General features: G+C 47.1%; 1 protein-coding gene across 1 annotated transcript in view; it reads left to right on the forward strand.

Annotated features, from left to right (window-relative positions):
- Positions 1 to 26,771, forward strand: part of TBC1D2 (TBC1 domain family member 2) — a 692,224-nt gene that overhangs the window by 641,251 nt on the left and 24,202 nt on the right. Inside the window, 1 exon segment of the mRNA XM_030194342.1 lies at positions 25,556 to 25,741. Within this exon segment, the coding sequence (XP_030050202.1) occupies positions 25,556 to 25,741 (186 nt within the window).

Genomic DNA, 26,771 nt, shown 5'->3' on the forward strand with positions numbered 1-26,771 from the left:
CTTCCATTACTTTTCCAATAACCGAAGTGAGGCTTACCGGCCTGTAGTTTCCAGCTTCTTCCCTATCACCACTTTGTGAAGAGGGACCACCTCGCCGTTCTCCAATCCCTCGGAACCTTTCCCTCTGCAAGGATATATTAAACAAATCTTTAAGAGGACCCGCTACAAAACCTCTCTCTGAGCTCCCTCAATATCCTGGGGTGGATCCCGTCCAGTCCAATGGCTTTGTCCACCATTAGCTTTTCAAGTTGTTGATACACACTTTCTTCCGTGAACGGTGCTCTATCCACTTCATTCTTAATTGTACTATTTCCAGTCCATCGCGGTCCTTCTCCAGGATTTTCCTCTGTGAAAACAGAACAAAAGTATCTATTTAGCAAATTTGCTTTTTCTTCATCATTTTCCACATAGCGGTTCGCAGTATCTTTAGTCTCACAATTCCCTTTTTAGTCATTCTCCTTTCACTAATATACCTGAAGAAATTTTTGTCACCCCTCCTTACATTTCTAGCCATTTGTTCTTCCGCTTGCGCTTTTGCCAGTCGTATCTCTCTCTTGGCTTCTTTCATTTTCATCCGGTATTCCTCCATGTGTTCCTTTTCTTGAGTTTTTCTGTATTTCTGGAACGCCAACTCCTTAGCCTTTATTTTCTCAACCACTTGCTTGGAGAACCATATCGGTTTCCTTTTTCTCTTGCTTTTATTTACTTTCCTTACATAAAGGTTCGTGGCCCTTGTTTATAGCTTCTTTCAGCCTGGACCACTGTCCTTCCACTTCTCGTACTTCCTCCCAGCCCATCATCTCCTTCCTCAGGTATTCCCCCATTTTACTAAAGTCAGCACGCTTGAAATCCAGGACTTTGAGTTTTGAGTGGCCGCTCTCCACTTTAGCTGTTATATCAAACCAAACCGTTTGATGGTCACTGCTGCCCAGGTGGGCACCCACTCGGATATTTGACACGCTATCCCCATTTGTGAGCACCAGATCCAGTGTCGCTCCCTCCCTCATGGGTTCCATCACCATTTGTCTGAGCAAAACACTTTGGAAAGCATCCACGATCCCTCTACTTCTTTCCGATTCCGCAGACGGAACCTTCCAATCTACATCCGGCAGATTGAAATCTCCCAGCAACAGCACCTCTCTCTTGCTTCCCAACTTTTGAATATCTGCGATCAGGTCTTTATCTAATTCCTCCAATTGTGTCGGAGGTGCTGTAGACAAACACCCACGTGGACAGAGGGTTCTATCATCTCTTTTTTAAGTGATCCATATTGGTTCTTCCTTTCCCCAGGTCCCTGTCATTTCAATCACAGTGATATCATTCCTCACATACAGAGCTACTCCGCCACTTTCTACGACCCTCTCTATCCCTTCCTAAATAGATTATAGCCTGGTATGTTGCATCCCATCATGGGAACCATTAGCCCCGTCTCTGTGATCTGCAACAACATACCAAGTCTGCCTCCAACATCAGGGCCTGAAGTCATGAACTTTATTGCTTAGACGCGAGCATTTGTGGTCATCGCTTTCCATCTACATTCCTGGTATGCGTGTTCAACATTAGTGATTTGGGGGTTTCTTTTCTCTTGGGTACCTTCATATCTTTTTGTTCACTTTTATATTTTTTCTTTGGCTTCCGTCTGTTTTCACAGAACATCACAGTTGCTGTAATGGAGTACAAAGAATTTTGTAGGGGTAACACTTGTGAGGTCGGATGTTTTCTTGTCACATAACGAAGTCTGCCTGAGCCTACAGTGATCCATCTATTTTTAGGTGGTTTTATCCTTTGTGGTAGTGGTGATAATTTGGTATGATTCTGTGCAGTATGATATTGTGCGGTCTTAGATGCTGCTTTAAGTGCATCTAGTTCCTGTTTTACTTTACTGAGCTCGTGTTTTAATCTAGTGAGTTGCAGACAGATAGGACAAGCCTTAAGTCCAGTGGCGTAGCTAGGGTAGTTGACACCCGGGGCCGGTCATTTTTTAACACCCCCCCCCCCCAAATCCAGTACTAGGCATACCGAGAATACAAAACACTCAGGACCTATAGTGCAATTCTACCATACCATAAGCAGTCATTTCTACAAGTCACACAAGCATCTTAAACGCTACAGTGAGCACTAGAACATCAATTCACCTATCGTAAAATGAAAACAGACAGATTAGTACAGATCGTCGATCCTGCACAGTCAATGCCAACCAAAAGCCATGTCTATTTCACAAACACAGATACACCCTAATCCACTATAGAACTAAGTAATCATAAACTTTTCTATTTAGACAAAAATTAACTGAACCCTCGATGCCAGACTCTGCATACAGTGCAACACCACAGAAACAGAAAATGTCCCCTAGTACTGTGCAAAATATAAAGACAGTGGATGTAAATTTGAAAAAACTAACAAATCCGATCACCACTTTACAAATAACAAATAGAAATAAAACAATATAGAAAATAAAATACCATTTTATTGGACTAATACATTTAGCTTTCAGAGGCCAAAACCTCCTTCCTCAGGTCAATACAGTTAGTGCTGTTATAGGATCCTATCCTGACCTGAGAAGGGGGTTTTGTTCTCTGAAAGTTAAGTCAAAATGTATTAAATGTTCTATTTATAAACATTTATTAACACATAAACACAGATACAATACTATAACCCTAAAGCAAAAAAATAAAAATATATATTTTATTTACAGTTTGTTGTCTCTGGTTCTTCGCTTTCCTCATCTTCTTTTCACTGTCTTCCTTCCATCCAGCATTTGTCTTCGCTCTTCTCTGAAATCCAGTGTCTGCCCCTCTCTCTCTCTGCCCCTTCCATCCACCATCTGCCCTCTTTCTCTCTCCCCTTCCATCCACCACTCTGCCCTTTCTCTCTGCCCTTCAATCCGTCTGCCCTCCCCTCTCCCACCATCCAGGGTCTGCCCTCCCTCACGCTCCCCCCTCCTTCCATCTGGGGTCTGTCCCCTCTCTCTGCCCCCTCTTTCAGCCCCCTCTTTCCACCTGCACCTAGTTCCAGTTCCAGCCCACATTTCCCACATGCCACCCTTTTCAGCCCCACTATCCACCGGTCCCCAGCCCTTTTCTCCCATCAGTCCTGGGCTTCAGCCCCTAGCCACTTCTCCCTGTCTCCTTTTCAGCCCTAGTTTCAACCCCAGCCCTTTTCTCTCACCAGTCCCGAGCTTCAGCCCAGCCAGTTCTCCCTGTCCCCTTTAAAGCCCCCAGGTCCCCCACGTTTCAGCCCCTGCCCCTTTTCAGCCCCCAGTTTCCAGACCCCTTCTCCCCATGGAGCACTTCCCTCCCCAGTCCCTTATCCCCTCTGAGCACCCCCACCCCTCCCCAATCCCCATTCTCCCTCTGAGCACCCCCACCCTCCCCAATCCCATTCTCACCTCTGAGCATCCCTCCTCTGAACTCCCCCACCCCTCCCCAATCCCCTTCTCACCCTCTGAGTACCCTTCTGAGCACACCCCACCCCTCCCCCAATCCCCTCTGAGCACCTCCACCCCTCCCACTCCCCATTCTCCCCTCTGAGCCCCCCCACCCTCTCCAATCCCCTTCTCCCCTCTGAGCACCCCTCCTCTGAACTCCCCCTACCCCCTCTCCAATCCCCTTCTCACTCTGAGCTCCCCCCCTGACCCAGTCCCGTCCCCCCTCCATTGAGAGCCACAGAGCCCTCTTCTCCTGCCCTGCCTGCCTTTTTCTTTAAATCCGTGCAGCCACGCAGGCAGCGCTTCGCGTCTGCCCTGCGTGTGCTGTGAAAGAAGTAATCGCCAGACGGCTGGCTTCGGGCCTTCCCTCGTGTCCCGCCCTCGAGGAAATAGGAAGTTACCTCACAAGAGGGCGGGACATCGAGGGAAGGCCCGAAGCCAGCGCTGGCGATTTACTTCTTTCACAACACACGACAGGGGCAGACGCGAAGCGCTGCCTGTGTGGCTGAACGGATTTAAAAAAAAAGAAAAAGGCAGGCGGTGGCAGGAGAAGCGACGCGACGGAGCACCCCCCTGAATCCCCCCCCCCACCCCGCGGACACCCGGGGCGGACCGCCCCACCGCCCCGCCCTTGCTACACCACTGCTTAAGTCTCCAGATAATGGTCTTGAAACTAAAGCCCACAATTATTACAGAGAATAAAAGTCATCCTGATTGGTTGAAATGGTATGTAGAGGTGTGATATAGTGAGAACAGCAGCCTATGGATCTGTTGGCTGAGATTCTTATTATGAGAGCAGTAATCCTTAGCTGGTGAGTAGAAGACTGGGTTCCTGTGATAATGAGGGGTTTCTTTTCAGAGACAGTGTAATATGGGTGGAGTTAATTTGTGATAAGTAGTGTATTTGGGGAAGTTATTTAGTGAAGTGTCCGTCTTGGGGTGGGTGGGCTTAAGCTTAAGACTATAGGAATGTCTCCGCTGTAACCTATCTGAAGAGCTGCACTTAAATTCACCAGAAGAAACTGTCCAGGGTACAGCTCTAAGGAATTGGGACATGCAACTCACAATTTTAGCAGAGTATGTAACAAAAACAGGAAAGATATAAAGATATAAATGCAGAATTAAGCCAGAGCAATTCTTTCTGTGTGTATCCTTCAGGCATGAGCCATTAAAGACCATGTGGTTTAACTGCTCCTCCTACAACACAACTATCAGCCTCACCGTTAGCCTACAGATTTACAAGCCAGATGGGGAAGGGTACACTTTTAGGGAGCAAACAAAAGATCTAATTCTTTTGCTAGTTTTCAGATTAAACAGATATCAAAACCAGTTTTTAAAACACAGCAAGTAAATCACAATATTAGCAGATAAGGTACCCTTGCATAGAAGGTACAGCATGTTTTAGACTCGTACTTGACCAGTTCAGGTGAATAGATTTAATCAATTTAGAAGCCTAGAACAGACCATGAAAATAATTAAGTCTCCTGATGTAGTAGTCTACAATAGTCTGGAATTAAAAATGGTTTCCAATGGATGCAAATTGATGATTTGGAGATGCAACTTGTAGAATTTCAAGACAGCATCTGGGCTCAGGTGTTTGTCGACTTAGGTCAAAGCTTGAGAATCTGGAAAGAGCCGCTTGGAGAATCAGAGGAGTGCCACTACAAAACAGGAATTTGGAGTGCCTGGAACCGATTACCAGACACTTTCAGCACCCTGAAAAATATAGCAATGGCTTTACGCCACAATTTTTTCCCCTCTACGTACTTTTGTGAAACCTTATTACTCAGCGTTAAATAATATCAAAACCAACAAAAGAAACAGATTGACAGATGAAAGTTAGTAGCGCTTGCTTGGGCTTGAAGTGTACAAATACCAACCTTCAATTGAAGATTTAGCCAATGAAATTCAGCACCAAAAAAAGTCACTAATAGGCAGGTTAGTAAAGAATTCCCCCTCCACCCTCACTTATCTTAGTTCACGCACCCCACACAAGTTAAATAATATCAAGACCAACAACAAGAAAACGACTGACAGATAACAAGAAGTCACTAAGCAGGTAATTAAATAATTAGTTTTTTGTTTATTAAATACAGGTATATATATTACAATTATACCTTTTTGTTATTTAAACTATAAATATCGCGAAATTATAGTTTTTTTCTCGAAGTGATACACCACCACGAGTTATGCTCGGTTTTTTGGCGAATTTTGACACACCAAGCTCAAAATGGTTGCCCATCACTGATCTAGAAGATTCCAATTCGTCCACACCCCGGGAATGCAGAGACTTCCTCCAAATATGCGATTTCAACCTTCCTCCAACAGTACCAACCCATATTAAGGGACACTCACTTGACATCATTACACACAAATACTCCACAGACCAAACCTCTTCTCCCATCAGATATCAGCTGGACAGGGCTTCCCCCTGGTCAGACCACCACAAAGCAACCCTCTCCATACAATGGCGGAAAAAGAACCAATCCAAACCACCTGACCCTATAACAGTCCAAACCAGAGGACGAATTGACAAGGAAACCTTCTGGCAACAAATCTACGATCACGACTGGTCAACTGATCCAACTCAACCACTTTCTCACAAAATGGGAACACAGATGCAAACTCACTCTGGATGAAATTGCCCCTCTACACTCCAAAACTCTACGAATAAAACCTCAACCATGGTTGAACAAGGAACTAAAACAGCTAAAAATCAAACCAGAAAACTCGAGCAAACTTGGAGCAAATCAAAGATGACATTCATCCTGAATGCGTGGAAAACAAACACAAAAGAAATACAATGAACGACATTAAACGAGCCAAAAGAGCATACTACACAAAACAAATCACAGGCCACCGGAACAGACATAAAAAAAACAATACCAAATCATAAAGAACCTTATCAACCGAATCCAGTAACAACATCCACCCTCAAATTGCCCATACCGCTGACAAACTGGCCAAATATTTCAACGACAAAATCATTTAATCTAAGTACTCATTCCACATGACAAACGCAAACCTTGATACTTCCCTCACGAACTGGACCCCGACCAGAAGAAATCCCGGCAAACCGCTCCTAGACAAACTTCACCCCCCTCACTACGAAGGAAATCTCCAACAGCAATTATCCAAACTCTCCAAATCTCACTCTCTCCTGGACCCATGCCCCATTATCTAATGAAACAATGCACCAGATCGATCATCACGGACCTCACACCCACCTAAATTCCTACTTCAACAAGGCTCCTTCCTCTCTGAACACAGCAATATTTACTCACACCAATACCAAAAAAAACAAGCAAAAGACATCACTAATCGACCTGTGGCCATCATCCTCGCCTAACCCAAACGAATGGAAAATCGAGTGACCTACCAAACTCAACAAAATTCATACAAAAAATTCCTCCATACTTCATGAGTCTCAGTCGGGTTTTCGAGACCTGCACACCAGTACTGAAACAGTACTTACTTCACCCTAATTATCCAAGTTCAAACAAGAAATTCAATTGGCAACAATATACTTCCTTCGGCAGTTCGATCTATCCAGCGCATTTGACATGGTAGAACCACCATATTCTTACAAAACTTCTGGACAAACTAGGGATAGGCAGAAACATCATTAAGTGGATAAAGTTTCAATCACGACCAAAAAAAGAACATACACAAGTCAAATCAACACTCATCGATTAATCATCTGCATGAGGGACCACACAATGCGAAGTCCCTCAAGGATCGCCTCTATCCCCGATCCTTTTCAACATTCTGATGATCCCCTCTGGGCTAAGTCCCTATCCAAAGCTGGCCTAAACCCTTTCATTTATTGCTGATGACGTCACCCATATTCATACCTTTTCAATCCAACCTTGCAGAAAATCTCTGATAAAGTATCCACTGGAATGAACCATCTTAGCTCCTGGGCCAATGCCTTCAAATGAAACTGAACAAAGAAAAAACTCAATGCTTAATCCTCTCTTCAAGACACCCAATCTACTCCCAACCACCCTAATCACCCCAACGTTCTCATTGCATTTATTTTAATGGTTCATTGTAAGCCGCTTTGATGCTGCAAAACTGCGGGCAAAAAGGCGGGGTATAATGATCAAATAAATAATAAATTCCAATATCCGACAACTTGAAAATCCTAGGAGTAATGTTAGACAACCATCTAACTCTAGAAACTCACACAAAAGCCATAACGAAGAAGATGTTCAACATGATGTGGGTATTGAAAAGAGTAAAACCATATTCCTCCCCCCAAAGACACGTCCGCAATCTGGTCCAATCAAACAGTACTCACACCATGCTGACTACTGCAACAGTATGCTTCATGGATGCAAAGCCCACATTCTAAAAAAAAAACTCCAAACCGCCCAAAACACGGCAGTCAGGCTCATTTTGGTAAATCATAGGTTCGAAAGTGCAACACCACTCTCCCGTGGAAAAACTCTACTAGGCTCCCCCTTAAAGAACGAATAAACTTCAAAGTCCACCACACTGATCCACAAGATCCTCCACGGAGAGTCCTCCAAGTTACATGCCCAATTTAATCGACTTCCAGCCGGAACAGGTCCAAATCCTCTCGAAGATATCTCAATCTTCACCTTCCTAATTGCAAAGGTCTCAAATACAAAACCTACTATGCATCCAACCATTCCTCAGTTATAGGCAGCCAACTTTGGAACACCACACCAAGATTCATCCGAGCAACAAACGAAACATATACGATCTGAAAGATGCTGAAAACATACCTCTTCAAACAAGGCCTAAACCCAAACAACCCAACTTAAGTTATGACTCTAACCCACCCACTAACATTAAACATGCCTCAATCCTTCCCCCACATCTCTTCCTTTTATCCTTCTCTATAACTGTATTATCCTAATGATACGTTTTACCCATACATTGTAGTACCTCTGTGATACTTCGTACCTAGACATTATAAGCCGCACTGAGCCTGCTATTGAGCAGGAAAGAGCGGGTATAAATGCTATAATAAATAAATAAAATAATGATAGAGGTCTATAAAAAATGAGTGGAGTTGAACGGGTAGATGTGAGCATCTGTTCATGCTTTCCAAAAATACTAGGACTGGGGGCATGCGATGAAGCTACAATGGTAGTAATTTTAAAACGAATCTGAGAAAATAGTTTCTTCACTCACTTGTAATTAAATTCTGGAATTCGTTGCCAGAGAATGTGGTAAAGGCAGTTAGCTTAGCGGAGTTTTAAAAGGTTTGGACGGCTTCCTAAAGGAAAAGTCCATAGACCATTATTAAATGGACTTGGGGAAAATCCATATTTCTGGGATCTTGCCTGGTATTTGTGACCTGGATTGGCAATACTTATGTACTTATGTAAACAGCACTAATACAGGCTATATTTTGTGCTCTTTTTACTACATTGTTCTATACAATTACAGCACTATAATCGCCAATTTCAGTGAGGATGTCCTGTTTACTGATGGGGTTCTTAACTGTTGTTGTAATCTGCCCTGGGAGGGTGTGGAGGGGGCATAATTGAACGGGGGCGCCCAAGTTTTCCTGAGGACAGCGAAGGGCGGGGAAACCTGTATTATCAAAACAAGATGGTCGGCCATCTTTCGTTTGATAATACGGTCGGGGACGCCCAAATCTCAACATTTAGGTCGACCTTAGAGATGGTCGTCCCCGATTTTCGCGATAATGGAAACCGAGGACACCCATGCCAGAAACACGAAATCCAAGCCATTTGGTCGTGGGAGGAGCCAGCATTCATAGTGCACTGGTCTCTCTGACATGCCAGGACACCAACCGGGCACCTTAGGGGGCACTGCAGCGGACTTCAGAAAAAGCTCCCAGGTGCATAGCTCTCTTACCTTGTGTGCTGAGCCCCCCCAAACCCCCTCCCCAAACCCCACTCCCTGCAACTGTACACCACTACCATAGCCCTTAGGGATGAAGGGAGGGGCACCTAGATGTGGATACAGTGGGTTTGTGGTGGGTTTTGGAGGGCTCACATTTACCACCACAAGTATAACAGGTAGGGGGGATGGGCCAGGGTCCGCCTGCCTGAAGTGCACTGCAGTACCGACTAAAACTGCTCCAGGGACCTGCATACTGCTGTCATGGAGCTGGGTATGATATTTGAGGCTGGCATAGAAGCTGGAAAAAATATTTTTAAAAACTTTTTTTGAGGGTGGGAGGGGGTTAGTGACCACTGAGGGGGAGTAAGGGGAGGTCATCCCTGATTCCCTCCGGTGGTCATCTGGTCATTTAGAGCACATTTTTGTGGCTTGGTCGTAAAAAAAAGGACCAAGTAAAGTCGACCAAATGTTCGTCAGGGACGCCCTTCTTTTTTCCTTTATCGGCCGAGGACGCCCATGTGTTAAGCGAGAAGAAGGATTTGGAACGCGGATGAACGCTCTGCAATATAAACTTGATGATCTTGAGAACCGCAGTAGACGTAAAAATTTACGTTTTCGGGGTGTGCCTGAAGGGGGGCCCAGGAAGAGGTCCTGAAAATTATACAAGAGATTTGTGGGCAATTGCTAGCGGCACAACCGGAGACCCCTGTGCCAGAAATTGAGCGAGCACACAGGGCCCTGGGCACCCCTCAGAACAACAGACCGAGGGATATAGTTGTTCGGTTTTGGAAATTCTCTGATAAAGAAAATGTACTTATTCAAGCACGCCAGCAAAAAGAACTGATATATAACGATACCCAGATCACTGTATATCAAGACTTGTCTGCTCACACGTTGCAATGGCTTAGAGAGATGAAACCGATACTGGAAGCTCTGAACAAACACAATATTAAATTTCGATGGGCTTTTCCATTTGCATTATGCTTTACTATATCGGGTAAAGCACATCGGATGCGTACGGTAGAGGAGGCAAAGCAACTACTCCAGCTAGCAGGTCTGATGGAAACGGAGCCTGCTGAAACTGTGGCAGCAAACAAGGCTCGCGATAAAGTTCACCAATGGAAGCAAGTCTTTAACAAAGCGAAGAAGCCACGGGTGGCGGCAACAAGACCTGCGTCCTGAATTGGGACAGTTTCAAGGCTATGCCTTATGAGATGGTAACACAATCAGAGGAGTGAGAAGAGAGATATATCTATACTGAATTGAAGGGTCGTTATTCTGGGTGGGCCGGGAGGCCGGGATAAAAGGTCGAAGTGAGGTGGTTGATTTTGTTGGGAGTACAGTGTGGTTGAGAGGAGGAGGGTTTTCTCTCTCTTCCACATGGAAAATATTGTTTGGGTGGGGGGAGGGGAGGGGAATTGTACTTCTCTTTTGTATTTGCTTGAAGGGAAACTTCTATTAAAAGTGATGCTATATACTTTAGTCTATGCTTTTTTTCTACTTCTGGAAGATAGATGATGTCTGATTTAAAGATACTTACTTGGAATGTTAAGGGGCTAAATGCTCCTAGAAAAAGGCAACTAATATACCAAGAGATAGCTAGACTGCGTCCACAGGTGGTAATGTTACAAGAAACACATTTGAAACGTGCACATGAACATTTGTTTCGCCCTATCTCCTACTCAAAAATTTATTTTGCTTCTGATATTGCAAACAGTAAGAAGGGAGGAATGGCACTGTTTTTTCATGATAGTGTACCACTACAGGTTCAGCAAATCAAGAGAGACCCAGCTGGACGTTTCCTTTTGATTCGTGGAATGCTGGAGTCTAGGGAGTATACCTGGGGATCCATTTATGGGCCAAATACGGGGCAAGCCTCTTTCTTTAAAAAATTGAAGAGGAATGTAAGATCTCTAGAGGGAGGCCAGCTTATTTTAGGAGGTGATTTTAATGCTACCATAAACCCGGACTTAGATCGTTCGGGGTTGGTCTCCCGAGCGGATAGAAAACTAGCTGAACAGCTGACCTCCTGTATAGAAGAGATAGGGCTTTTTGATGCCTGGCGAGATGGACATCCTCTAGATCGGGATTACTCCTTTTACTCCTCAGTACATGCTTCCTACTCTCATATTGATTTCCTTTTTATAGATAAATTATTGGGGGGGTCAAGTGAGAGATACGCAAATAGGCAGTATTACCGTTTCAGATCATGCCCCATGTGTGGTAGTGCTATCTCTCACTAAGGAGGATGTCTTACATAAACAGTGGACCTTAAATAATACTATGCTTAGAGATGAACAAATCTGTAAAGACTATGTAGCAGTACTCAAAGAATATTTGCACTCTGGTCCCTCTATTGCTATAGTATGGGAAGCTTTGAAAGCGGTGTCACTAGGACACTTTATGACAGTAGCTGGTCGCCTCAAACGACAAAATGACTCTCTGAAACGATACTGGAGGAGCCGGATTGCAAATCTAGAGGCTCAACATAAACGAACAGGTTCTTCTAGGATCTATAGATCTCTTCAGGAGGCTAGGCTACAATTAGATGCACTTCACACTAAAGATCTTGACTTTATTAATGAGAAACTCCATCTACATACCTATAAAGAGAAAAATAAAAGTAATCGCCAGTTGGCACTTAGATTGCGTAAATTAAGGGTGGACAGAAACATATTTCGAATTAAAGACAGGGAGGGGAAGACTCTTTCCACATCTCAGGCTATCAGAAATAGATTTTGGTATTTTTATGCTGAATTATATACTAAAGATCCCAATATACAAAATACTGCTATTCAGGCATACCTAGAAGGACTGGACCTCCCTTCTCTGCAACCAGAACATTGGAGTATGTTGGAGGCCCCGATTGAGGTCAAGGAAGTGCTCATAGCTATTAAGTCTTTGAAGACTGGTAAATCTCCAGGCGTAGATGGGTACACAGGGGAGTATTATAAGGCGTTTGCTCCCTATCTCACACCTGTCCTGACAGAGGTCATAAATTATGTGAGGGAAGGAGGGCACTTACCCCCTACCATGAAGGATGCCTGGATAGCAGTTATTCCCAAACCTAAAAAGAGGTGACGGAATGGTGCTTCTTATCGCCCATGTACGTATTTTGGCCAAGGTCATGGCTACTAGACTAGTGACTATTTTACCAACTTTAATACACTCAGATCAAGTCAGCTTTATTCAGGGCCGACAAGCTTCTGATAACATTAGAAGGACGTTAGATGTCCTATATTTGGCGAAACAACAACAATCCTCATGCTGCCTGCTTAGTATCGATGCTGAGAAGGCTTTCGACAGGGTGCACTGGCCCTTCCTGCATCTGGTTTTACAGAGGTTCGGATTTGGACCTATGTTCAGAGGCCTGATCCAGGAACTATATAATGCTCCTAGGGCCTGTGTCAAGATTAATGGCAGTTCTTTCTCTTTCTTTGAATTGTATAGAGGTACACGTCAAGGATGCCACCTCTCTCCTCTATTGTTTGCTCTTGTCATGGAACCACTAGCCCATAATATTAGATCTAATTTGGGAATACATGGGGTGAAGGCAGGTGCATGGGAGTCCAAAATTGCCCTTTTTGCGGACGATGTCTTGCTGACACTAACCTCCCCCTTAACAACTATGCCAGTTGTATTCGCTGAGATTGAGTCCTACAGTCAGGTCTCTGGTTTTAAAATCAATTTCACAAAGACTGAGGCAATGGCTGTAGGGATGGAGGAGGTAGAATATCAGACATGTTGTCAGCTCTTTCCGTTAACCTGGGTCACTAAGGGATTGCGATATCTGGTGGTGGTACTTACTTGTAGGTTGGAGGCATAGGCGCCCCGTATAAGAGGCTTGGGGAGGCTGAACCTCCCCATCCAAATTGTGGACTTCCTGGGGCACAGGGGGAGCGGTTGCTCCCCCAAAAAGATGACCCCCCCCCGCCGTTGCCGCCACTCTCGCTCTCACCCATCAGCGTTCTCCCTCACTCCGACGCCGGCGATTCAGATAGAAGCCAGCCTTAACGTGCCTGCGTCGGAGCCTCTCCCTCAGACGCGTCTCGCCTCCTGTAATACAACTTCCTGTCTTACGCAGAGGTGGGTGGGACGCGTCTGAGGGAGAGGCTCCGACGCAGGCACGTTAAGGCTGGCTTCTATCTGAATCGCCGGCGTCGGAGTGAGAGAGAACGCGGATGGGTGGGCGGGCGGAAAAGACAGGACCCGGGGGGGGGGGGGGGATCGAAGGATGGCTGGAGGGGGAGCAGGGGAGAGAAGAGTCGCTGGTGGTGGGCAGGGAGGGGGAAATCGAAGGATGGCTGGAGGGGGAGCAGGGGAGAAAAAAGTCGCTGGTGGTGGGCAGGGAGGGGGAAATCGAAGGATGGCTGGAGGGGGAGCAAGGGAGAGAAGAGTCGCTGGTGGTGGGCATGGAGGGCTCAGGGCAGGGGGGGGGAAATCGAAGGATGGCTGGAGGGGGAGCAGGGAAGAGAAGAGTCGCTGGTGGTGGGCAGGGAGGGCTCAGGGCAGGGGGGAGAGGAGGACTGCTGGACATGGGTGGATGGAGGGGAGAGCAGGGTTGCTGGACATGGGTGGATGGAGGGGAGGGCAGGGGGGAGAGGAGGGCTCCTGGACATGGGTGGATGGAGGGGAGAGCAGGGTTGCTGGACATGGGTGGATGGAGGGGATGGCAGGGGGGAGAGGAGGGCTCCTGGACATGGGTGGATGGAGGGGATGGCAGGGGGGAGAGGAGGGCTCCTGGACATGGGTGGATGAAGGGGAAGCAGGGTTACTGGACATGGGTGGATGGAGAGGAGGGTTGCTGGGTGGGTGGATGGGTGGATAGAGGGGGAGGGCAGGGGAGAGAAGAGTTGCTGGACATGAGTGGATGGATGGAGAGGAGGGTTGCATTACATGGATGGAGGAGAGGGAAGGGAGAAGAAGAAATGCTGGACATGGATGGAGGGGGAGGGAGGAGTGAGGAAGGAGATGAGATAAGGGAAAAGGAAGAGAGTAGAAAAACTGCACATGGAGGAAGAAAATAGGCAGAAGCTGGATCCACTGGACAGTCAAGTCTGTGGAGGACCCAGCTTTTACTTACGAATGTAGGACAAGAATTGAAGAAGAAAGGCGGAAAGTAAAGAAATAAATGGAAAGGAAGCCCTGGAAACGGAGTTAAGAGGACAGATAACAGCAGAATCGGATACTGGGCCAGCATGATCAGAAAAACAAAGTCACCAGACAACAAAGGTAGAAAAGATCATTTTATTTTCATTATAGTGTTTGGAATATGTCCACTTTGAGAATCAGGTGCTCAACATTAAAAGTTTATATTTACTTATTTATGGCATTTTATCCCACATTAAATATGAATTAGGGTGTTTTGTGGCTCTACATGAGAATTGTGATATTATGATCCCTAGTTTCATATTGTTGATGGTCTGCATTTTCCGTATGGGTGGTATATTGGTGTATTAGGTTCTGCCCAGTGTAATATTTATGTTACAGTAAGGTTCTGAGTGTGTTTTTGCACAAAGTTGGGCATAGTGTTTTGAAGTTGAGCGATTGTGGTTAGTATATGCTTTGAGCAACCACTTTATTCTTTGACATATGATATATATCTAATATCTAAATTTAATAAAAGGTATTGTGACTTTTATTTTTATTTATTTTTTCTGTGTGTTAGACAATTATGGATTTAAGCTCCACCCCTAACCCCACCCCCTTTAGCCTCCCCAAACAGTTGGGTCACCGACCGCCTATGGTTGGAGGGCATGAGTGCAGCTAATTACCTGCCATTAATAAAAGAACTTGGGAACGATCTGGATAGGTGGGACCCCTTGCATTTGTCATGGTTTGGGAGAATAGCAACTGTAAAGATGAATGTTTTACCACGATTGCTCTATCTTTTTCAGTCCATACCCCTACCAATTGATGAGCATATGCTAGACTTCAACAATTTATTTGGCAGGGTCGCCGGCCTCGGCTTCCCCGGTCCATTTTATATGTAGCTCGAAAAGGTAAGGGTGGACTAGGGGTGCCACATTTGGGGTTATATCATAGGGCTGCCCAAGCAAAAGCGGCAGTCGAGTGGTTCCATGAATCAGCTCACAAACTCTGGATAAGGATGGAACAATTTATGATTCATAGTCCGCTAAAGTTAGGACAGCTGCTTTAGTTGGCACCTAGAAACCGATGCCTCCCCCAGCCTCTTAATCCAATTATTCAATATACTTTTTCCTGTTGGGATAAATTGGAGAGAGTGAAGGGGTTCCATGAATCCCGTTTGACACCCATAGCATATAATGCGGCATTTCCTCCTGGCTGCTCTCTATCCCCTTTTATTAAATGGCGAAAAAGTAGACTGATATGGTGGGGGCAGTTAATGAAAGAGGAACACTTTATTACATTTGGGGAATTAGCAGCTGAATATGACCTACCTCAGCAAGATCGTTATGCATATAATCAGATTATTCATTTTCTCCAGGCAAAAGGTATGAAGAGTAAATTAGGAGGGGAAGTTACTTTGTTAGAAAGACTATGTGTGGAGACTGAAGAAACTAAGGGGCTGATCTCTAAATTATATGGCCATTTGAGGGATTCACTGGAGGGTAGTACGAAACATCGTGATAAGTGGGAAAGGGAATTGGAAGTGACATATACCCCTGAACAATGGCAACAGATGGCGCGGGCATCGGTTCATAGCTCCCGGGCAGTTAATATACAAGAAAATTGTACAAAGGTATTATATCGTTGGTACCTTACCCGTAAGGAGTTACATTACATGTTTCCGGGAACATCGAACATGTGTTTGGAGAGGATGGGGACATGTGGCACAATGGGACATATTTGGTGTCCTGTAGAAAAGTAAAAGCCTTTTGGAAATCGTGGGCGGGGGAGAGTGCAGGCATGGGTGGAGAGACAAATTCCCTGGGATCCAGCAGTGTTCTTATTTAATAAATCTATTATTGGGCTCAGCGCAGTAGGAAGCCAATTGGCGAAGCATTGCTTTAATGCAGCTCGATTATTGATAGCACGGATGTGGAAACAGAGTGGATGTCCCTCAATGCAGCGATGGTATAATTTGGTTTGGTATATAACTGACATGGAAAAATTAATAGCTAGGGAACACAAAACCCTAGCAAAATGGGAAAAAATTTGGGCACCTGTACAAAATTCATTAGCATAGACATGGGGGTTAGAATTTCTCCTTATAGATGAGAAATGGAAAGAGAAGGGAGGGAGGGTGCTGGGGAGGGGATGTTTTGAAGGGGGAAATATATAATAAAAAGGTTTAAATGTTACAAGAAATGTTATTGAGAATATATGAAGAAGTCATTTGAGGACTCTATGTATCATGGATGATATATGAAGAGGAATCTGTAAGGTTTATGTTTGTAAAGATTTCGATTGTACTATGTTGATTCCTTTAATAAAGATTCTTGTTAAAAATTAAAAAAAAAAAAAAAAAGAGATTGCCGCCAAAAGCCTCGTCAGCCATTTTTAAAATACGGAAGGGCCGTCTGCGGCACAGAAAAGTGGAGAGCGCCAGATACAAAGTAGCGGCAGCGGGCAGGAAAGAGTCAGATTCTTTCCTGCCCCCGCAAGGAAAGGCAGCAAGGTAGTAGGACTGCTGTGGCCGTGGGGGGAGAGTAAGCATGGCAGTCTTTGGCGCCCCCTGCTATGCATGCCCTGTTCATTTTTGTTGATGGTCTATCTGTGTTTTGCACATGTGAGTAACATACGTTATTCTGCTAGCATGTAGTTTCGGTGTAGAGATCTGTAGCAGTCCCAGTTCTGTTTTCTTACTAGATAGTGTATTGGGGTTTTAGGGTTGTCTTTTCATAGATGAGGTTGTTTCTCTTTGTGTTCCTACCTGCTGAGGTCTTCCTAGATACTCTTGGCTTGCTATAGCTGATTTAGGGAAAACTTTGCTACCTGTAAATATGTTGTGATTTTGTCTTTAGTGAAATATGTCTTTTTGAGAACCTGTGACTGTGACATTTTTTGGCTACTAGGGGATCTCTGGTGCTGCCTCTCTATATTGGTGAGTTACAGTAATTTGGGAATTTTAAAGGTACTTTGCCCACATACTGGATCTTTTCTTAGTTAATTAATATTTTCCCTTTATCTCTTCTATGATATGAGAATTAGAACTCCTAATTGTAGTGGACTTAACCAGAAATTATTCAGTTCATTTTCATTGCTTAATATTAGGTTTTCTATTATTGCAAACCCTCCATTGCCCAAGGTACAAATAAGTACCTGTAACACTATCCAGCTTATAATTGAAAAGAAAAACGCCTATATTGCGACCCAAATCGGGAGATAGACGTTTATCTCACAAAAATGAATAAAGCGTATAATCGAAAGCCGAATTTGGACGTTTTCAACTGCACTCCGTCGCGGATGCGGACAAAGTTGATGGGGGAGTGTCAAAGGCGTGGTGAAGGCGGAACTGGGGCGTGGTTATCGGCCGATCAGAGATAGGCGCCTTTCGCCGATAATGGAAAATAAATATGCGTTTTTAGCGAGAATTTAGGGGCACTTTTCCTGGACCCTGTTTTTTCCACGAATAGGGCCCCAAAAAAGTGCCCTAAATGACCAGATGACCACTGGAGGGAGTTGGGGATGACCTCTCCTGACTCCCCCAGTGGTCACAAACCCCCTCCCACCACAAAAATATGCCGTTTCACAACTTTTTATGTTCACCCTCAATGTCATACCCACCTCCCTGGCAGCAGTATGCAGGTCACTGGAGCAGTTATTAGGGGGTGCAGTGGACGTCAGGCAGGTAGACCCGGCCCATCCCCCCCCACCTGTTACACTGGTGCTGGTAAATGGGAGCCCTCCACACCGCCCCCCCAAACCCACTGTACCCACATTAGGTGCCCCCTTCACCCTTAGGGCTATAGTAATGGTGTAGTGGTGGGTTTTGGGGGGGGATTTGGGAGCTCTTTTACCTTTTATTTGTTTTTGTAAAAGTGCCCCCTAGGGTGCACGGTTGGTGTCCTGGCATGTGAGGGGGACCAGTGCACTATGAATCCTGGCCCCTCCCACGAACAAATGCCTTGGATTTATTCGTTTTTGAGCTGGGCGCTTTCATTTTCCATTATCGCTGAAAAACAAAAACGCCCAGCTCACAAATTGTCGAATAAACATGGACGTCTATTTTTTTTCCCAAAATACGGTTCGGTCCGCCCCTTCACGGACCCGTTCTCGGAGATAAACGCCCATGGAGATAGACGTTTCGTTCGATTATGCCCCTCTATGTAACTGTTTTGAACGTAGTTACAAAAAAAAACACAGAAAGGCAGTTTAGCAAGTCCCATTCCCTTTCCCCTCCCCTCTTATTTGAATTAGTTTTTCTGTATAAGTTTTGCTTGATTTGTCTTTATTTGTAATTTCATAAATAAAATGTGAAAACACAACTTGTCAACAAGGGGCGTGGCTAGGTGGGGTAGGGCTAGACAGGGGCAAGGCTAGTCGGGGCAAGGGGTCCCACTGAACTGGTCTGCACAGGGCCCCACTATTGCTAAAACTGGTCCTGTCTAATGATAATCTGCTATAGAGTAGTCACTTGATTTCAGATTGTATTGGCAATAGAATATACTTCTAGGGCACTTACTAGATCTACGCCTCCTCATTTGTTTCTTAATCTCATGGATTTTCTTAATCTGATGGAAAACTGCTGTTGTTTAGGACTCACAGGTATTTTGGTTATTCTTCTTCTTCACTGTCCCCAGGTTAAATAATTCTTATTCAGGGTTTGTATTTACCTTATTAATACCCCTTGTTAGATTTCTGAAATTCTCACCTAAGCATTACTGCCACTTCAGCCCTAAACACATGCAAGTCTAAGTACTTTGAAAATTAGCCCCTTTATCTCCCATTGCCTCATTGACCTACTTAGATTGTAAGCTCTTTGGGACAGGGACAATTGTACCTGAATACTTCTCACCTTTGTATCGCACTGTCCAATAGTGCTGTAAAAATGGTAAATATTACTGTTACAGTATATAGTGAATGTCATAGGTTGAGACAGAGAGGGAACAACTGTTCCCCACAAAATACATGTAGCATGCAAAGCAATAATTACAGTGAAAAAACTATTAGTACCCTAGAACAAAGAATTTTTTAAAAATTTCTCTTGACTAGGCTAATCAATTTTCCCATATGCTATGGTAAAATTATGTATCATACCTGATAATTTTCTTTCCATTAATCATAGCTGATCAATCCATAGACTGGTGGGTTGTGTCCATCTACCAGCAGGTGAGATAGAGAGCAATCCTTTTGCCTCCCTATATGTGTCATGTGCTGCCGGAAACTCCTCAGTATGTCGATATCCAAGCTCCATCCGCAGGACTCAGCACTTAGAGAATTACACCCACAAAGGGACACTCTGCCCAGCTCACCACCGCCGAAATGGGGGAGGGAATTAACCCAGCTCATCCCCACACAAGTGGGGGAGGGGAATCCGTCCAGCTCATCCCCGGCGGAGCGGGGGAGGGACACCACACCCGCCGATGCGGGGGGATCTGGCTTATCCTGCAACCGCAACCGCGGGAGGAGCTGACTGACCCTAACACCGCCGAAGTGGGAGGGGTACAAAGCTGCCCTACTGCCGCACGAAGCGGGAGGGAGCGCCGGCAGAATTTAAGTCTCAATCCAGCCCCGTAAAACGGAGGGGAGAGGAATGCAGCAGCTCACTGTAACACAAATTCGTCTCAACTCTTGAAGAATCCATTGAAAACTTGAACACGAAGTCCTCCTGAACAGGAACTGAAGACTAAACTTGAACCTGAAATGCAACCAGAATATAAACAATACAGATATCTGGGAGGGGCTATGGATTGATCAGCTATGATTAATGGAAGAAAATTATCAGGTATGATACATAATGTTACCTTCCATATCATCATGCTGATCAATCCATAGACTGGTGGGATGTACCGAAGCAGTACTCACCCAGGGCAGGACATAGAAATCCCTGACCGCAACACTGAAGCTCCAAACCGGCCTCTGCCCGAGCAGCCACAGTCAAGCGGTAATGCCTGGAGAAGGTATGGGCCGATGCCCAAGTTGCCGCCTTGCAAATCTCTTCCAAGGAGACGGACCCGGCCTCTGCCATCGAGGCCGCCTGAGCTCTAGTGGAGTGAGCCTTCAGCTGGATAGGCGGCACCTTCCCTGCGGCCACATAAGCCGCTGCAATGGCTTCCTTGACCCATCTTGCCACTGTAGGCTTAGCAGCCTGCAGACCCTTACGAGGACCTGCAAACAGGACAAACAGATGATCCGACTTCCGGAAATCATTGGTCACTTCCAAGTATCTGATGATGACTCGTCTCACATCCAGATATTTGAGAGCAGAGTATTCCTCTGGGTAGTCCTCCCTACGAAAGGAAGGGAGACAGAGCTGCTGATTCACATGGAAGCGAGAAACAACCTTGGGCAGGAAGGAAGGCACTGTGCGAATAGACACTCCTGCCTCAGTGAACTGCAGAAAGGGCTCTCGACATGAGAGTGCCTGGAGCTCGGAAACTCTTCTGGCTGAAGTGATAGCCACCAAAAAGACTGCTTTCAACGTCAGGTCTTTCAGAGATGCCCTTGACAAGGGTTCAAAAGGCGGCTTCTGCAATGCTCTTAGCACCAGGTTGAGATTCCACGCAGGCACCACTGAGTGCAGAGGAGGGCGCAGGTGATTAACTCCCTTGAGAAAGCGCACCATATCTGGCTGCGAAGCCAGGGAAGCACCCTTCAGGCGGCCCCTGAAGCAAGCCAGAGCCGCTACCTGGACTTTAAGGGAACTGAGCGACAGGCCTTTCTCCAGACCTTCTTGCAGGAACGCCAACACTGAAGAAATTGGAGCAGTGAAGGGAGAAAGTGAGCCTGCTTCACACCATGCTGCAAAGGTACGCCAAACCCTGGCGTAAGCAGTAGAAGTAGAGCGCTTCCTCGCTCTTAGCATAGTGGCGATGACCTTGTCTGAGAAGCCCTTCTTTCTCAGACGCTGCCGCTCAATAGCCAGGCCGTAAGACCAAAGGGGGAGGGATCCTCCATCACCACGGGACCCTGATGCAACAGGCCCTGCTCCACTGGCAGCCGCAGAGGATCGTCCACTGAGAGCCTGATCAGTCCGCATACCAGGGACGTCTGGGCCAGTCCGGACCCACCAGGATTATCCGGCCCGGATGCTTTGCCACCCGTTCTAGCACCCTGCCCAACATGGGCCAGGGCGGGAACACATAGAGAAGCTCCTGTGTCGGCCACTGTTGGAGAAGAGCATCTACTCCCAGGGATCGAGGGTCCCGTCCTCTGCTGAAAAAGTGCGGCACTTGGCAATTGGCCGATGACACCATCAGATCTAGGCTCGGCTGGCCCCAGCGCTTCGTGATGTCCAAGAACGCCTGAGCAGATAGCTGCCACTCTCCGGGATCCAAGGTATGGCGACTGAGAAGTCCGCCTTGACATTCATGACTCCGGCAATGTGGGCCTCTGACAGCTGTTCCAGGTTCGCTGCCGCCCACTGGCATAGATTCATGGCCTCCTTGGCTAGAGGGGCGCTCTTGGTAACGACCTCCCTGGCGGTTGACATAGGCCACAGCCGTGGCATTGTCCGACAGGACCCGTACTGGCTTCAACGCCAGTACCGGGAGGAACTCCAAAGCGCCAACCGAATGGCTCTGAGTTCCAGGAGGTTGATAGACCACTTTGCCTCTGCAGGAGACCAGAGCCCCTGCGCTGTTCCTTCCCAAGGCAGTGGGCTCCCCAGCCCGACAAAGAGGCGTCCGTCGTGACGACAATCCACTCCGGGGTCACAAGAGGCATCCTGCAGACAACTTGTCTGTCTGCAGCCACCAGCTCAGCGCCTTGCGCACTGCTGGGTCCAAAGGGAAGGCGCACAGCATAGATCCTCCGACACCGGAGTCCAGCGCTGCAGCAGAGAGTGTTGTAGTGGTCTCATATGAGCCCTGGCCCAGGGCACTACTTCCATCGTGGCCGTCATAGAGCCCAACAGCTGCACATAGTCCCAAGCCCGAGCGAGAGGCTACTAGGAACTGGTCCACCTGAGCCTGAAGTTTGACAATCCGATTGTCCGCAGGAACACTCTGCCTAATTGGGTGTCGAATCGAACTCCCAGATACTCCAGGGACTGAGTCGGGCGCAGCTGGCTTTTCTCCCAGTTGATGATCCACCCCAGGGAGCTCAAAAGAGCAATCACACCCGGTCCACAGCTTTGCCGCACTCTGCATAGAGGGGGCTCGGATCAACCAGTCGTCCAGATAAGGATGGACTTGTACTCCTTCCTTTCTCAGGAAGGCCGCGATGACCACCATTACTTTGGAGAAGGTCCGCGGAGCAGTAGCCAACCCAAATGGTAGGGCTCTGAACTGGAAGTGTCGGCCCAGGACTGCAAACGCAGAAAAGCGTTGATGAGGAGGCCAGATGGGAATATGCAAGTACGCTTCCTTGATGTCCAAGGATGCCAGGAACTCCCCTGCCTTCACTGCCGCTATAACAGAGCGGAGAGTCTCCATGCGAAAGTGCCGAACTTTCAAGGCCCGATTGACCCCTTTGAGGTCGAGGATAGGCCGTACAGAACCTCCTTTCTTTGGTACCACAAAGTAAATGGAGTAACGGTCCCTTGCCAAGCTGATTTTGTGGCACCGGAACGACCGCACCCAGGCGGATCAGATTGTCCAAAGTCTGCTGCACTGCCACAGCTTTGACCGGAGACTTGCAGGGAGAGAGTACAAAACCCGTCTCTTAAGGGTCGCAGAACTCTAGCTTGTAGCCGTCTCTGATGACTTCCAGCACCCAAGCGTCTGAAGTTACCCTGGTCCACTCGCCCAGAAACGAGGACAGGCATCCTCCAATTTGCACTGGGCCATGGACCAGGACCCCGTCATTGGGTACGAGACCCTGGGGGAGGACCGGAGGGCGCACCTCCGGGACGGCGGTCTCTGCGAAAAGGAATGCTGCTTGGGGAGAAGTTCCTCTTGAAGGAAGAGGGGGCAGAGGAAGCCCGACTTGCCCGGGCGGTACCGACGGGCTTCCTGAAACCGTTCTCTGGAGATACCGGGGCGAGCACTAGCCACGAGCCCTGACCTCTGGTAACCTCTTGCCCTTAGACGTGCCGAGATCGGTCACAATTTTGTCCAGCTCGACCCCAAAGAGCAGCTTGCCTTTAAAAGGCAACTTAGCCAGGCGGGACTTAGAGGCGTGGTCCGCAGACCAATGTTTCAGCCAAAGCCACCGCCGCGCAGAGACTGTATGAGCCATACCTTTAGCCGAGGCTCTCAAGACATCATACAGCAAGTCTGCCAAATAAGCCAAGCCTGATCCAGGGCCGGCCAATCAGCCCTCAAGGGAAGGATCCGAGGGGGAAGCCCGCTGCACAATCGTCAGGCACGCCCTGGCCACGTAGGAGCCACAAACTGAGGCCTGCAAACTTAAGGCAGCCGCCTCGAAGGACGACCTTAAGGCCGCTTCCAATCTTCTGTCTTTGGCGTCCTTTAGGGCCGTGCCACCTTCCACCGGCAACGCCGTTTTCTTAGTCACCGCAGTGATTAAAGCATCCACAGTAGGCCAAAGAAAGGCCTCCCGTTCACTTTCAGGCAAAGGATAGAGGCGGGACATAGCCCTAGCCACTTTGAGGCTCGCTTCCGGGACATCCCATTGAGCCGAAATTAAGGTGTGCATGGCATTATGCACGTGGAAGGTTCTAGGCGGGCGCTTTGTCCCCAGCATAATGGCGGAGCCAACAGGGGCTGAGGGAGAGACGTCCTCCGGAGAGGAAATCTTCAAAATGCTCATGGCCTGCACTAACAGGTTGGACAAATCCTCTGAGCGAAAGATCCGCGCTGCAGAGGGGTCATCCGCTCCATCCGAGCGGGAATCCGTCTCCTCCAAGGAATCCCCAAAGGACCGTTGGGAGAACTCAGATACGCTGCCCTCATCTACATCCGAGGAAACAGAGTCTCTAAGGCCTGGGAATCCACCCGAGGGCGTTACTTCCGGGGGCCTCAACCCCTTTATCGGACAAGGGAGAAGGGGCAGCGTTTTGCATAATGAAGGCCTGATGCAGCAGCAAAATAAACTCGGGGGAGAAACCCCCCAGACTGTGCACTTCAGCAGCCTGGGCCACAGCCCTAGACGCACCCTCAACCGGCGCTCGCAAGAGCGGGGGAGAAACATGCTGCGCATCCAAGATGCGTCCGGCGCGACACTCGCGAAGGAGCCCCGCGCGGGAAGAACGGCGCTTAACTTTAGCCGCTTTTTTGCCATCGCCCAAATCAAGGGCAGCCATGGCATGAACGTCTCCCAGCTCAAGGGCGGCCCAAGAAGAAGCCGTCCGAGCAGAGTGGCCGGCCAAGATGGCGGAGGCGAGCAGCGGGGGATGGGCGTTTATGGCGGGAAAAATCGCCACACTGACCCGGGACACTGACCGGCCTCCGAACTGACACCCAACAAGGGCGAATCAGACTTTAATACCCCCGCATCCCCGCTAGTAGCGCACACGCGGTCCAGGGAGCGATTCTTCGCGCCCTCGCCCTCCGACGCCATAGGCCACGTGGAGATCAATCGGGGAACCCCCTGCCCGCTATAAAAAAGGTAAAAATTACCTGCTTCTCGCTCCGAGCTGTAACGACCTGGTGTCCCAGTGAGTAGCTGCAATAAACGTTTAAATAAACGTCGAAATAAACGCCTTTAAGGACGTCTAAAATTTTTTTTTTTTTTTTTTTTTAACGGAGCCAGCGGGAGGGGGGAGAAAAGGAGGGACCTGGCACCACCAGGTTTACACTTGCTCAAGAAGAGCCCTCAACCCCAGGCACTCAACAAAACCTAAAAATTAGGCTTGGAGGCCTAGCCAGAGCTGCTGCTGTGTGTGACCACCACCTGCTGAGATAGAGAACATACTGTGGAGTTTCCGGCAGCACATGACCACATATAGGGAGGCAAAAGGATTGCTCTCTATCTCCACCTGCTGGTAGATGGACACAACCCACCAGTCTATGGATTGATCAGCATGATGATATGGAATCTGTCCTTGTGTTATAGTCTTAATATTTGTCTGAATTGTTAAGTTTGTATAACAAGAGGTAGTGTTACATTCATTTCTGATATTCAGTGACCAGTTTAGTATGGTTAGATAATCAGGGTATAAATAGATTAAGTAAATTAAAATCATAGTGAATGACTTAGTTAGAATAGTTTTGTTCCAGTGCATTATTTCTCTTGCTTCAACTGCAGCATGCAGATTGCCTCTGAAGTTTCTTTGGTTTATTACTATAGGTGGATCAAAGAGTGTTTAAGGACTTTTTGGCAGAGAAGCTGCCCAGACTGACAGCTCACTTTGAGAACCACAAAATTGACCTGTCACTCATCACCTTCAACTGGTTCCTTGTGGTGTTTGTGGACAGTCTGGGCAGCGACATTCTCCTAAGGGTGTGGGATGCCTTCCTTTATGAAGGAACCAAGGTAGATGTCCCTTTTACATCCTTCATTGCAGGTCATATTAGTGCACTTCCTTCCACTGTAATAAGAATAATAGGTTATCGCCAGATAAAAAATGGTGTCACTGTAAAAGGCAGAGCTGTTCTGGGGAAGTGGTGGCTGACAGAGTTGCCCTAGTGCTCTAAGGAGATCTCTTGCACCCCTGCTCTTCCTAGAGCACAGGATGCTTATCCAGTGTGGTCCTCAAGCCAAAGAATGATCCCTCATGTATAGGTTTCCCTGCAATTATGTATGTCTTGTGAGGTTAATAAACTACCTGATATTCAGTGGCTCTTATCGGTAGCAGGTGCTGCTACTTGAAAAACTGCCACTGACCCAGTGTGATATCCCCCTTCTCACTCAGGGTGATCTGGTTCTCAATATGCAAATCCTATGCAGATTAGTGGGCTACCCCTTCTCACTCAGGGTGACCTGGTTTCCACTGGGCACATTAAGCAGGTCTCACCAACTGCATATTTCTCAGGCAACTCGTTATTCCAGCCCCTGGGCACACTTCTTCTAGCTTCTCTTTATTCCAGCCCCTGGGCACACTTCTTCTAGTTAACACTTTATACTTTCATAGATCTTCACACTGAGCCTCCCCACACAGATACATGGGCTCAGTACCACACCAATACTTTGGGGACTCTCAACCCCAGGGCTTTGCAGCCTGCTTCTCTCAGTACTTTAGACACACAGTCTCTCCTTTGAACACACAGTTCTAGACACACAGTCTTTTCTTCTTTGGGACACACAGTCCCTCCGCTGAACACACAGTTCCTATAAGTACTGAGGGGACACAGTCAAACACTAATGCTTTAGGGACTTCTTACCCCAGGATTTTCAGCCTGCTGATCTCCTTTGGACACCCAGTCCACCCCCAAGTCCATAAGGTTAGCCAGTATCTTTCAGGGGCTCTCTCTTCTTCTGCTGCTAGCTCACCACCCTTCTTTTCACCACTCAGATGGGATATAAAGTGGTTAATTAGCTACCCAGGACCCAGCCCATAATCTCC

This window comes from Microcaecilia unicolor, chromosome 2, assembly GCF_901765095.1.
Source record: "Microcaecilia unicolor chromosome 2, aMicUni1.1, whole genome shotgun sequence".
NCBI classification, from domain to species: Eukaryota; Metazoa; Chordata; class Amphibia; order Gymnophiona; family Siphonopidae; genus Microcaecilia; species Microcaecilia unicolor.